At 39.5% G+C, this 14,522-nt stretch overlaps 1 protein-coding gene across 1 annotated transcript; it reads left to right on the forward strand.

The window, feature by feature from the left end:
• Nucleotides 1-7,411: 7,411 nt before the first annotated feature.
• On the forward strand, nucleotides 7,412-9,821 carry LOC131796422 (uncharacterized). The gene is made up of 2 exons (XM_066173972.1): nucleotides 7,412-7,563; nucleotides 9,288-9,821. The coding sequence occupies exons 1-2, from the start codon at nucleotides 7,458-7,460 to the stop codon at nucleotides 9,635-9,637; spliced, it is 456 nt and encodes a 151-aa protein (XP_066030069.1). The 5' UTR covers nucleotides 7,412-7,457; the 3' UTR covers nucleotides 9,638-9,821.
• The last annotated feature ends 4,701 nt before the right edge of the window (nucleotides 9,822-14,522 follow it).

A 14,522-nucleotide genomic window follows, 5' to 3' on the forward strand; every position in this document is an offset into this window, starting at 1 on the left:
GACAGACCTGACTCTGATTGAGGCCCCACGCACTTTGTCTCCTCGGTAAACCGGACGATCGCACCACTGACAATTAATTCTTGATTACAAACTGCATTGCTGTATGGAACACCGTTCGCCGAACGGTGTTGAATAACCTGGAACCTGAAGTTCAAAGCCATTGTTTTCACATATGATTCTAAGCCGATGTTAGGATGCCAGAACACTTCTACCACTTGAGTCCCCTCGAGGAATCGAAACTTAGAGCTTCGGTTTCCGCACTTGTATGTTCTGCCACTATTCATAGATTCACAGAAATTCTATGATGAGTTACTTGTTGTGAACGGGCAAAATCGATCGGCGACTTTTCTTAAAATGGCTCTGAGGTTCGTGGTCCTAGAGGGAGCACACCGACAAGCTACAAAGTCCCACAAGCAGTTTTTTCACTTCATGGTGTACCAGAATCAATCTGGTACACCAATACAACAATACACTGTGGGGAACTAGTCAATGGATATTTTTGTGCCAGCTTCCAGTCGGAATCATGCGGGTTGTAGCAACGTCTCGCAGCACTTCCTGCTACCCAAGTATTTAAGAAAGCTTTACTACCTGTGTTGTTTTCTCGGAAACACTCGTGTACTGTGAAATAACTGAGAGTGAGAATATCAGAGAAGATTTAAAAAATTACAGTACCAAGCTGCCTAGAGTTTCATACCTGTACAAAGTCTACTGTGACATCTTCCTGTTTGAATCTCTTTGTTGTTGATGCAGTCTCGCCATACTTGAGTGTTTTGCCTGATGTTGCTACGATCAACTGTCCGCATTTGTGTTTCAGTGCCACATAACTTAGAACAAGGCTCCCCTTTTGACCAGACGTCTCCCTGTGCTAGAATTAGCCAAACAAGGGTTCAAGACTTACAAATTGACTGAACTCGCGTATTTTAATCAACCTCGACCACGCTAATGCGTTTTCAAAAGTGTTCGTTTTCGTCTCCATCAAAACGAAGCAAACATATTTTAATTCGCGTTGACCTCATCTTATCACTCACTCAGAAGAGAGGCTGAACTTGGGGCCTTTGGATAGGAGCTTGATTTCATGAGTGTTAAGGTATTTTTAATTTACTTTTTAAACAGCAGTTTAAGGCCTTATTCGAACAATTTTATAGTACAGAAGATGTTACACGTTGGCGAAAAGATATGACTTTTACTTTCTTGGTGCTCGAACATCAAAATTATCTCTGTTTGCCTCCGTATAATTTCTTTTAAGTAATTAAAATGAAAGAGAAATGTTGACCAATAAAACATTTAGTCTTCATGACGCTATTGTCAAGGTATATGTTAGGACAATGAATTTTGCGAGTATAGAAAGTCAAATTATGAATGCAAAGGACCACGTTGGGCCCACCCCTTGTACTCTACTCTAGGCCGCCGTTTAGATTGGATCTAGCAACCCGCCCTCCCACTCCGCAAGGAAACCGGGCTTTTGGAGTGTATCCTCCAGACTCTCCGTCTTGTTTGGGCTTGTCCCATCTAACTGAAAAAGTTGGCCGTTGGTGGCTACGCTCAAGAGATCGACTAAATCCGTTTTGGTAAGGTTCAATGTGTACGTTGTATTAAGCCAATTGACCTTGAGAGCTCAGTCGGTAAGGATTTCTATAGTTTCATTTAAGGGTACATTGGTGAATAACGAGGAGACATAATATGACAACAAGATTTCACTCGTATTGATCTTGAAATCACGAATTTCATTCGTAAATTCAAAGGCATCCGTTACTGTATACTGACAGTGGCGGATCAAGACCTTGAGTTAAGGGGGGGAGGGGGGGGGGCGGTTTTTTTGTCGCTTGCCCTGCCGGCTTGTCTTCCTTCTGCGGTTCTTTTTTCTTTACCCGAAATAAGAAGGGGGGGACGGGTGTTGAAGTCCTAAATGTAACAACATTTGGTCTTAAATGTAATAAAGCCCTAAATGTAATAACGTTCGGTCCTAAATGTAATAAGCCTCCTATGCAATCGTTTAACTGCGCTAACATTGAGATGTTAAAGTGACAGCTGTTGCACTAAAGAATCCTCTGACCAATATTCATGGAATATTGCGGGCTCACTGATATTAATCAGCATCTTTTTATTTGCTAAAGACGTAGGTTGAGAAGCGTTGGCTACAAAACCTTATACTCATACTGATGTGCTTTTGGCATCAAATTGACGGACGCAAAAGCAATGAGAACGTTGACCAATAGCTCTCTTTATATCATTGGCTCAGACTCTTAAGTGTAACAGATTTTGACGATATACTTCTGTCATCAGTGCTGAAGTTAACACTTCATGATTACAAGGAAAAGGAAGTACACCGAATTATACGTTGGACAAATCGTAAGGTCAATATCCAGTAATCTTGACCATACAAACTTGGTCAGGAGAGTTCTATATGTATTCTCTTGGCTTAATCATAAAAGGATTCATAGTATAGCAAAAGATTTCGCTTTGATAAGAATCAAGAATGGCCTGTTTATTTCGAGAGCCGATAGTGAAAGCCAATTGTGTAAGCAGCACAATAAACCCAAGAGGGTCGTTTATTTTTTTCTATGTATATGCAAACATTGTCCAAAAGTTACGATCTCTGTAAGTTTTCTTGCGTGGGATTAATACGGGGGATCCCGAGCGGGCGAGGGTGGGCCCATCATGCCCGCTCAGGTAGCCAATCAGAACACAGGATTCACCTCATCTTGCCCGCGTGCGCTGCTAGCTATATGCTAAAGTTACTTACAGAGCAAGATATCTACTGACCAATCATGTTTTATCCCATTTTACGATCACAGGTCTCGACATGTTGCCTTTTTTCCACGCAAGAGTCAAATTGAACCATTGAGCTTCAACATTCAACACATGATGGTCAGTTGACGGTCTAATGAACCATTCATTTTTTTCCTTTAGCCCCTTATGACGGGTTCATCAGTTCCCGAACCGAAATATTGGGAAAACATATATTTTACAGTTGATCTTAAGTTTATATTTCATTTTTTGTCTTCATCTCTTCTCCCCGCCGTGAGGGGAGATAATGAACAGATAAATAGATGAATGAAAAAAGAAAGGTTAACAGTTTCCACTTATAGTCATGTGGTATATGAACTGATTACTGAGGTGGAGTAAAGCCATAGAGGGCTAGAAATGCAATACCCCAGGTTCAAAATTGAATAAATCAGGATAGTCATTCTTAAAAATGAATTCAAAAGCTTCATCAAAATCAATTGACACTGAATAACATTAATGTGCAAAATTTTTCGTAAACTTCCCTGATTAATTTTTCGTTTCAGCTTACTAATCTATACAAATTCAAAGCAAAGAAGTTTTCAGAGAAAACCATGAGTCGGTCCTTTCAATAATTGTAAACAAAGTGTTTGAGCAATCAGGTATACGAGGTATAATAATCAATAGCTACATATCAGAAGTCTTCAGAAAGAAAATATTCTGTTTTCAGAAAGCTGTCAAGAAAGCTAGTAATCGTGGCGGAAGGCAATTAAATGCACTTCTTGGCAATTTGGAAACGGGCCCTCGGTATCGATTTAAGGTGTATTACAACGAGGTTGATCTACATCAGCTTAAAGATGAGAACAGCCAGTTGAGGGGAGAAAAAATAAAATTAGAATAATCGTTGGTACAGGAGAAAGCAAAGCGATTGCGAGTGGATAAAAAAGCCCGAGAAGCTCTCGAGAAAGCTGAGAAGAAAGGGGCCTTCTACAATAAAAAATTTATTCAGTTGGCCAAAAAAGTGATTAGAAATGGGAAAAAAGGTAGAGGCCCAGCTAAGAAGAAATTTAATGACTATTCTAAGCACCATCAAAAGAGAATTAAAAACCAACTGAAGGAGGAGTGCTAAACTATACTCTCCTTTCTTGGGCTGTACAATTTTGTTTCAACCAAAATTGAAGTCCTCAACACTGAGACTAATCAATATGAAACTTTCAATCTTGTTGACCTCGACCTCTCGCCGTCCAGACCAAAGCTTTTTCTTTATTTCACGAGCAAGTTGGCCATGGGACGATTCTTTTCCATCCTCTAGAGAGTTTTCCGAGGGAATGAACAGCTTTTCGCTGCGAACAAACGGAAAATATCCAGATCCTCTATCGGCCCTGAAGGTGAATTTTCAACCTCTCTTGTTGATTTTGTCAACCTCCCTGATCTCAATATCATACAGTTTTGTATCTTTCTTTCGTGGATTCGCCTTTCTAACGGGTGTGTATGTTAAGTATTTATTGCAAAATCGCTTTGCTTTTTTTATTTCCTTCTTTGGCCTGTCCGCCATTTTGAAAATTCGCATCGGAGAGCATGTGCATTACGTAGGGTCAGTGGTCGCGTACACCTGGAACCGAGAAAAACAAATGTCCGTCGCGCTGGGGAAAGAGTTTGATATGTTTAGGACTTTATTACATTTAGGACAATTATTACATTTAGGACTTCAACAGACGGGCCCCTCACCTAGATCCACCACTGACTGTTTAGGGGACAAGGGTTTCAGCTTTTCATCGAGCCATTTGGCAAGAGCAAAGTTTTATGTGTGCGTTGCTGATAATATAGGTCGCATAGCTAATCGTTCTTTACGGGTATTTGGTAGGGCAAACAGAGCCCGTAATGGTCTTTGTTAGGATTCTACGTACCGTGGAATCTACAATCTTTTGGAGTTGGTTTTACATAAAACTATGACACCATTGTCAAGGTAAATGTTAGGATAATGAATTCTGCGAGTATTAATAACTGCAGTAAATTTACATGCTTAAGAATGCAAGATTAAATCACAGATATATTCTATTACTGATAATTTCCTAACCCGTGTTCATTAGCCGTAAAATCAACCAAGATCCAAAAGAAGAAGAGAAAAAGCCACAGATTGAAAACCAACAATGCGTTGTTTATCGTTTTCAATTTGACCTGTGTGATGCAGGTTATGTGGGTTATACGCGCGGACACTTACATATCTATTCCATATATAAACACTACCAAGAAAATCATGGCAAGGTCCTTGAAGACCTACTGACGCGCTTCGACGTTCTAAAGAAATGCAAATATAAATTCTGTTGCTAAGTGCACGAGGTGTTATTCATCAGAGAACTAAAAACAACTCTGAACGTGCAATCCGACTCAGTCAGTTCATATTGCTATTTTGTACGTGTTCAGAAGTGTTTATGGCAAAATCGGAAAGCTCGGTTTAATTCAGATACTGGATATTCTTGTAAATACTTGATGTTCGTTGAATTCCTTGTCGTTACAGACAGTAATACCCAGGTTGTGAGCGAATGTGGATCTCGTTCCTTCCCAGTTGCATTATTGGAATCGAAACTGAGCGACCTCACGTGGCCTTTAGCCAATGCTGAGAGATTTTTGACCATCAATGCCAACAATAATCAACAAAGTAAAGAAAAAAAATGCAAAACTTAATTGAAAACACGAGGCGAAACCGAGTGTTTTCACTGCACGCAGTGATATTTATGCTTTGGAATTTTGTATGTCAGCTCAATGCGTCACAGGGTGATCTCGCAGGTCCTCTACCCGGTTAAACCGGTTTCGTAATACGCTTTACACAGGCCAATGAGACGCAAGCGCGTTGTTAAGGATAACAAATTAACAAGACATGAACCGGGGATCCATGAATTACCACCGCGCGTGCAGTTCGTGGATTAATTTTGTGGAACGCCTTCAATTTTTGAAGATGAGCAATCATCATTCCATATCTGACTAAAATAACCAGGTGTATGACATTTTTTGTTCCTATTCAGCATATGAATCCTCCAAAGTAACATAATGACACCATTAACATCGCATGTAATGATTTGTGGACTAGGAACACATGGGTGGTTTATGGCCCCCCGCACCATTTTTGTTTGTCTGTTACCTTTTATACGCCCTTAGCGGTGAACGTGCTATGCATAAATTTGGAGTGGCAGTACATGTTCGGTATAGCACGAAGAGTTCAACATAAGAGAGGAGCCTCAAAAATGAATCTTTTGCTGTTCACTCTGACTGTCGTTGTTCTGATGGCTGCACATGGTGAGTACTGCACAACTTTAGAATTTGAATTGTAGCTTAATCTCTCAAGAAATTTTGTTTCTTATTAAAAGCATCGCTGAATAATGCGACACTGAAACAGATCAAATTGCCGCAAAATAACCGTCGAGTATCTTCATTGGTTTTGGCCGCCAACATGATAGGCTTTTTTTCCGTGAACCGTACAGTAATCTTTAAAAATGCATATAGCAGCTTTCGTTAAGTGTTTTTATTAAAATAGGTAATCCTAAGTTGAACCAGGGGAAGAAATCCACTATCAAAACCATTCAGGTCTCAGTCAGTTTACATTGTTTCCAAATACGACTTTATTTGTTCAAGTTTGTTCTTTGCAATATTGGGGACATATAAATGTAGGATGCAATTCAGTCCTGAGCGACTTTTAAGCTTGTTCTTCGCTGAATAAAGGACTTATTATAATAGACGATATAATAGTAGTTGCAGAACGTTTGCAGCGACGGAAGAAGATGAAAAGATCGCAATACCCTGATCGTGAGAAGATGTAAATCTCATTACATCCAAGTTCAATCATTTGCCAAATTAGCGAGAGTTCGAACTTTCACCACGCGCCTATTTCGTGGATCACGTTTGGACCACTCTTGTTTTTTTTAGATTATCAATTATCATTCTACGGCTGCCCAAGATAGGCTGATGCGTGAACATTTTGTTTTCAAATTTAGCTACAACTTCTTCGGTTCCAAAGTTGCCCAGTACTCACCATGTGCAGCCATCAGAACAACGACAGTCAGAGGGAATAGCAAACGACTCATTTTGTGGCTCCTATCTCATGACGGAGTTTGAATTTTCGTGTTATGCCACAGATAACTTGAAAAATGTGTTGCAAATGACAAAACATCACGCCGCGCCAAAAATGTTACGCCAATCATGCCTTGTTCACGTGCAGGATTGGCGAGTAATAGGTAGGACTAGCAATGCACTATTACTCTATGACCTCATAGACTTTGCAATGCACGCGACGACCTTTATGCATTGAAATTTTTTCATGCCAGCTCAGTGTGCCAAAGGCTGTTTTCGGAGGTAATCTACCTGCTTAAACCGGTTTCATAATACGCTGTGCACAGGCCAATGACACGCTGGCGCGTTGTTAAGGATCATAAATTTACAAGACATGAACAGGGGGTCCATGAATTACCACCGTTCGTGCAGTTCGGGGATCACTTCTGTGGAACACCTTCAATTTTTGAAGATGAGCAATCATTATTCCACATCTGATTAGGATAACCAGGTGTATAACATTTTGTGTTCCTATTCAGCGATGTAATGACACCAATAATATTGCATGTAATGATTTGTGGACTAGGAACACAGGAGTGGTTAATGGCCCCCCGGACCATTTTTGTTTGTCTGTAACCTTTTATACGCCCTTAGTTAACGTACTATACATAAATTTGGCGTGGCAGTACATGTTCGGCATGGCACGAAGAGTTCAACTTCGACACAAGAGAGAAGCCTCAAAAATGAATCGTTTGCTGTTCACTCTGACTGTTCTTGTGATGATGGCTGCACCTGGTGGGTAATGTAAAGCTTTGGAACTGAAGAAATTGTAGAATTACTCCACAGATAATGTAATTTCTTGGATACTCATCCGTGCTAAACAATTCAGAAAGAGATCAAACAAAAATGGCATCAAAACAATTTGTCCTGTGTTTTCAGTTGCTTTAATTTTTCTCTGTCATTTAAGGGTTTCTCTCCATGATTAAAGGAAAGGAGGTCAGTTTATAAAGAAACTGAGATTTTGCATCGGTGTGGGGTATGACGAGATTATTTGATTTTATCAACCGAGCTGATAATGTGAACTTGCCACCGTAAAGAGTATCTAAAGCTGACGTTTCGAGCGTTAGCCCTTCGTCAGAGCAAAATCTCACCGTAAGCCGTAAAAAAATCCTTGTAAGTGCGGGGAACTTGATGTGTTTTCATTGGTACTTGTTCATTTGCGATTGTGAGCGGCAATCATGCGTAGGAGGAAATTATATTGTGGTGCTGGTGTTTCGTTGACTTTTCATGTGATGATATGATGGTTTAAGATACTTTTTTGCGGTGAAGAACAAGACGCCATTACCGAAGTCGTGAGAAGTCGTTTAATGATGTACTACATTTTTTGTGGACTCAATAGAAGACTGACGACGCCCACATTTGGAACAGAACAACTGAGCGGGTATTTCTTACATAGAACAGAAACCGTTTGTGTCTGATTCCGTCAATTTTGTACTGGGGTTGTTTTCTATCACATTTGTTTTCAACAAAGTATTTATAATGTCACGATACTTTAAGCCCAGTTGAAAAAAAATGAAATTCTTTGCTTCGGGATTATGAACGATAAATAACATATTTCTTTGTTTTGCATAACAAAAGAGTTTGTCTGAAAGTTTCGAAATGACCCTTTTAGTCGTTAAAATAGACATAACTAGCTTCTTTGAGCTATATAAGAGATAAAACACAATATTTTAAAGAAATAGCGTTTGGTTTGATTATGGTCAGCAAAGGTGACTACCAGGTTAAGAAAGCTGGAAAAAATTAAAGATGCAAAGACAGTGCGGCAATTTATGGTTGAAGCTCAAGGGCCATAAACAATATCTTTAGTGTTTAGTGTGCACCCATTGTGACTGAATCAATTTATAACAATTTTCTTTCGGTTTGTCAGTCCAGAATAATCCTAAGGAAGTACTTTGAATGTTTGAAATTTCTCTGGGACAACAGTTTTGTTAGTTTTAGTGAATTAATTCGATGCTTCTTACTAGCATTGTTCAAATGATTGTAGAGATAAAACGTACTTTACATCGTGGCTAATGCAATGTCCGAAACTTCCGGTTTTGGCGTAAGTTGCGCGGAGAGACAGAGAAATCACTAAAGCATGCCAAACTTAATGTTTTTATTCTGGCGAAAGATTCATAAATTGGGAAGTCCGCAGGAAAAAGATCATGCAAAGAAATTGGGAGCGTATGATGAGCTAGTTGTCTTTGAATAAGTTTCCTAAACGTTCAAAACCTAACAACGAGATATGAACATGCTGTTATTGAATGACTGAACCTATAAATAGGTCACGTCATGCTCTACTCACTTTACTCAAAATCGATTAGGGAATAGATAGCGGGTGGCTTGGCCAATCAGACTGCAGCATTTGTGAATGCAATTAGATTGCAATGAACCGCAACAAAAATAATTTCTTGCGTTCCTCGAAGTCATTCAGTGTGTAACGTTTCAGATTGTTATATATTTTTTTTCTTTGTCATCAGGTTGTGCGTTGAAATGCTACAAGTGCTCTGGCAATGAAGATACTTGCAGCAAGAGCAAACTGGAAAGTGACAAGGACACCTACTTGAAGGAATGTGCTTTCATTTATGACAGGTGCGGAAGGAGTTGGACTAAGAGAGGTGACGTGAACACTGTGGAGAACGACTGCGCCAACGAAGCCGTCTGTCACGCAGCAAAAGAGCTTTGTGACGTGCGTAAAGATTCTATCAAGGACTACAAGTGCGGGGTTGGTTGCTGTACTGGCGATGGCTGTAACACAGGCTCACCTGTGACCTTCAGCTTCTTCCTGTTGATCGTCTCTTCTGTGCTGGGCCTAGCACTAATGAAGTAGACTGCAGACCAAAAATGCTAACGTGTTCCCAGCATTGCTTGATTGTAGAACTGTGAGCGTCAAAAGACATGTCATACAAGATGGACAGTCAATATTATTCGCACGAGAAAAAGTAGATTTGTAGATCTGAGTGAATTTCCTTGTTTTGTAAGCTTCTTAATTGAATTAAACGTTTTGAAATAAGCGTAGACAGCAATGATACTTTGATGCCAAACAGCTTCGCAACAAATGAATGCATGTCAGTCACACTACTTCCATGAATATCACTCACCATATTATCCTTGAATTTCGGAAATGATCATGACCTGGTTAAATCGGGTTTCTTTCCTTTTTATTTGCTGAAAGCAATGAATAAGGTATTGCGGTGAAGCAGATGTTGACGGAAGTTGTCGACCGTGGACGGAAGCTGTCGACCGTGGACGGAAGTTGTCGACCGTGAACGGAAGTTGTCGACCGTGGACGGAAGTTGTCGACCGTGGACGGAATGTGTTACGCATCCTACCCCTCCCCACTCAGTAAAAGTCTAAATCAATTTCTATGAAGCTCAGAAATTCACGTGGAAAGAAGACTGAGAATTTATGCCTTTTTTTGGTCTGATACGTGATAACATGTCATCTCTCAACTTACTGAGCGTCACGCAATCGCTTTTCTGCGATCATCTTTCACGATTATTTGCACTATTGTGGAATATTCCTCGCCCGTTTCTTGATCACAATCGTTCTTAACATAGTTTCAAGCCTTCATAAAGTATTCTCATTTTGCGCGCGAGCTGATTGGTGTGATGTCTGGATAGAATTTACCAACTTAATAATAAAAGTAGATGTAGATGTAAATGAGATGCCACTATGACTATCGCGCAATATTCGAGAAAGAATTGACAGCTTTGTACGTGGTTCATTCGTTTTATCTTTTTAACCGATATGTGTTCATTTTGTTGACAAAACTCATGGCCAGAAATCTGTGACAATCAGTGGTTTGAAACGGGGGCTTGTATATCCAAAAACATTCCTACTACGCATGCGTACTTGTATCAGATTACATACAGCAAATTATGGCGAGCGGCGTAAGGGATTCGAGCAAGAATAGCCGCGGTTTATTTCTTCAATTACACAATGTTTCTTCTGCGGACCTTCTTTGGGATGAAAAAAAAAGTAGAAAAAGGAAAGGTTAAGAAAAAAAAAAGTGGGAAGGTTAATCTCGAGGAGGACATCACATGGAACGGTGAATTCACAATTTGCCCTGGTCTACGATGTATGTCATTAATTTTCTTACATGCTAAAGTTTTATAATTAAAATCTTCAGGTTCAATATTTGGTGAAATGGAAGGGATACAGCGCGTTTCATAATAGTTGGGAAGATGAAGATAACTTGACTACCGATCCTATTAGGTATTTATCGTTGTATCATTTTTTCAAACTGTACTTAAATTACCATTACAATTGAACATGCCGAAATACGGAATTAACAAGAGAGATGCACTCGTATAAGCTCATTCATGGAAAGGTTTATACTTAACTTTTTTTTTTCACCAATAATACACGTAGTAATTGCTGCTTTTCTTTTTCTTCTGCCTTTGCATTGCTTTCAGTATTACTTGTTCATAGACAACCCCTCTTACAATGTTTCCATTTTCATTATTTTTCTTACAGAACTTATGACAAGCCAATTGTTGACAAAGAGAGGCTAACTCGAAACGTCGATAACCTGAGATTATCAGTCCTCTTTAAATTAAGAAGTAAATCAAGGTCTAATGCTATTTTGGACTTTGATCATGATTGTTTTCGTTTTTTTGTTTTATGGTAAAGGAAGGGAGGGAAGGGAGAAGGGGTATACTTTGTTAGATAAGGATGATTTTAACAAATGTGATTTACCAGAAAACTGGGATAGGGTTATTGATTGTAATGGGGATGGGGTAAGGGTTAAATATCCATTTAAAATTAGATTGTTTTTAGCAAAATCACCAAAAACATATTCTATTATAAATGGGAAAATTCAAGAAGATCAGAGAATGTTAATTGAGAAACTATCAATCGATTTCAGTCGCCAACCTGTAACTATTCAATCATAGATATTATAAACAGAAACTGAAATTGAAATTAACTGTAATGGCTTTAGGGACTGTAAGGGGTTCCACTTGAATGCAAAAGCTGCTAAGAATATGACCAACAAGTGAGTTGAATATACAAAATATACATGGCCCCTATCTAATAACCCTAGGCTTAATGCACAGTATGAATTTGCTTGAAATTGCTTTTATTTACAAAGTTAATTATAATTTTGTTGAGTTGATGTGTTTTCACTGCACTCTTTGCTTGTCATGTAGCTTTTCATGTGAGTTTGTTTATATAATTTTGAATAGTAAAGTAAATGGTTTGAACCCAGGAGTATCAGTAGTTCGTGTAGTGTGATCGTCCGGGTGAGTGTAGTTCTGAAAAGAACTGTTGTTGGTGACTGACGTTTCGACTATCTGTGCGGTAGTCATCTTCAGAGTCAAGTGAGGAGTAGATGTGAGTCGATGATGTTATAAAGTCTGGTCTGTTGAACGTGATTGGTCTGTTTAGCCGTGATGTGATTGGCAGACCAATCACGTTCAACAGACCAGACTTTATAACATCATCGACTCACATCTACTCCTCACTTGACTCTGAAGATGACTACCGCACAGATAGTCGAAACGTCAGTCACCAACAACAGTTCTTTTCAGAACTACACTCACCCGGATGATCACACTACATGAACTATAATTTTGAATGTGTAAGGGAGTCCCCCCTTAGAGTAACTAAAGCCATTTTATGCTCCCAGAATACTAAATATTCCATATTTTCTCATTGACAAATATCCTCCAGTTGTTTAATTAGTTCAGCCTTGGTTTTGTTGCTGAATCCTCTCGCATTTCTCTTCTTTAATTCTTCTTTCAATTGCTTCACTGTCATATGAGAACAGCTAGTGTCAGTGGTAGTGGACTCAGGGAGGGGATGTTCATTTTGAGCTTCAATAGATTGCTGGAGAGGATCTTGACTTAAATTCACTCGTGCCTTTTTTCGGTTTTCTTTGATTTCAACATCGCAGCAGCTCTACTTGCGCTTCATGTAATTGCGTACTTCCCGCTCGTGTTCCTGTAAATATTTTGACTGAGTGGTGGAGCTCAAAGAACTTGGGAATGTGTGCAACCATAATGTGCATGTATGGGGTAACTCTGGCTTTCTCATACCCTTCTCTTTTGCCATTTAGACTGACAAAAAGAGAAATCCACTCTTTGGCTTTCATGAAAAATTCTGTGGGGTCTTTCTCAGGATTCCAGTCATTGACAACTTTGTAAATTTCTGCAAACTCTGTTCAGACTGCAACCACAGTTGATGCTGTTTCTAGGTGGAGAATGCTATGTAGCTTACTGGGAAGGTCAGCTAAAAGGATCTTTTTGTATTTTCCAAGGAGACTTGTCTAGTCATGTTTCCCGCTACCTTTTCCATCTGCATTTCTTTGTTCCCACACATCAAAAGAAACACCACAAGATTTGATTACCCTAATAAGGCTTTTTAGGTGTAACCCTGTTGCTGCCCCCTTTTTATGGTCTAAGTCATCATCTTTATCCCAGTCAAGGCACTCCTGCACTAGATTTCCAATCAAAATATCTGTGATTCTCAGCATTAAGTGCAGCTCGTCTACCACTATACGATCCAGTGGGATATTTAGTATAGGTTGTTTATCACAACAGTAATTATCTCTAGATTTTTTAGACATTTCAAACATCTCTTTCAGTGTTCTTGCTAAGGGGGGAGTGTTATAACTTGTATAGTCATTGTTGATTCTCCAGCGATCGTTTTTGTGTGTTTTACACCAGGCACAAGCATAATTAGATGTTGCCCCCTTCAGTCCAAGCATCAGTAAAATAAATTTATAATCACCACCAAGATATAATTCAGTTTTAATCTCTTGGCCATCCACATTCATTTTACCTTTGGCAGTCAAGTCATTTACCTCATTGAATAAACATGAATGAGCTGGCTCGAAGAGCCCTTTGATTTTGTGTTTGAATCGTTTTCGCTCTTCCACACAAAAACCTGTCATTGGCAAAAAACGGTACAGTAATTGGAGCACGTGCATTCACCTCAGTATCTTCTGCCAAATTGTAAACAAATCCTCGACTCACTCTAAAATTCTTCCTCCATGCTTCCGGAATGATATTTGGTAACCAAAGTTGTCCTAAAAGCACTCGTACGTCCTGGTAGAACTCAAAACCGTCAAGGCCTTGCCTATCAACAGGCATTTAATCGCTTGATGCCTATTTTTTTGGACAATGGCAATGAAATAGGCCTGATTATCTTGCGTATTCTTTTTGCATAATCGCCTTGCATATGTAACATTCAAAAACATGCCACAATGCTGTTTCAAGAAGCTCAAGTAGCAGTGAAACAAACGTAATGCGTCTGTCGGCCATATCGCTTTCGTCTTAGTTGGTGCGCAGGGTAGACAAGATCCAACACCGTGACGTCCGTCGGTTTCAGAACCTCCGTTTTCGTTAGCCGAATGAACCGTTCCACATGATCTAGAACAGACCTCTTAAACCATTCTATGCGGGCAACATATTTCAGAGGTTAGGCCGAATAACGGGATGCTCACGGAGCTCTAAACATTTAGTCGATGTTGACGAAGCATCGTCATTTTTGAAATTAATATTTTAAGCTGTTTTAAGGATTGCATTTCTACTCAGGCGAAATACGGATCAACTTATCTTTCAATTTTTCTTGCTGCTGTTTAGTTATTGCCATACAATGTTACCTCTGCACGGGGAAAGACTGAGACAGCTGTTTGAAGAGCAAGCTGGAAGAAAACAAGGCCTACTATTTACAGACGAGTCACGGTGGTGGCGACAGAGGCTTTAGAC

The sequence above is a fragment of the Pocillopora verrucosa genome, chromosome 1, assembly GCF_036669915.1.
Source record: "Pocillopora verrucosa isolate sample1 chromosome 1, ASM3666991v2, whole genome shotgun sequence".
In the NCBI taxonomy this organism is placed as follows: Eukaryota; Metazoa; Cnidaria; class Anthozoa; order Scleractinia; family Pocilloporidae; genus Pocillopora; species Pocillopora verrucosa.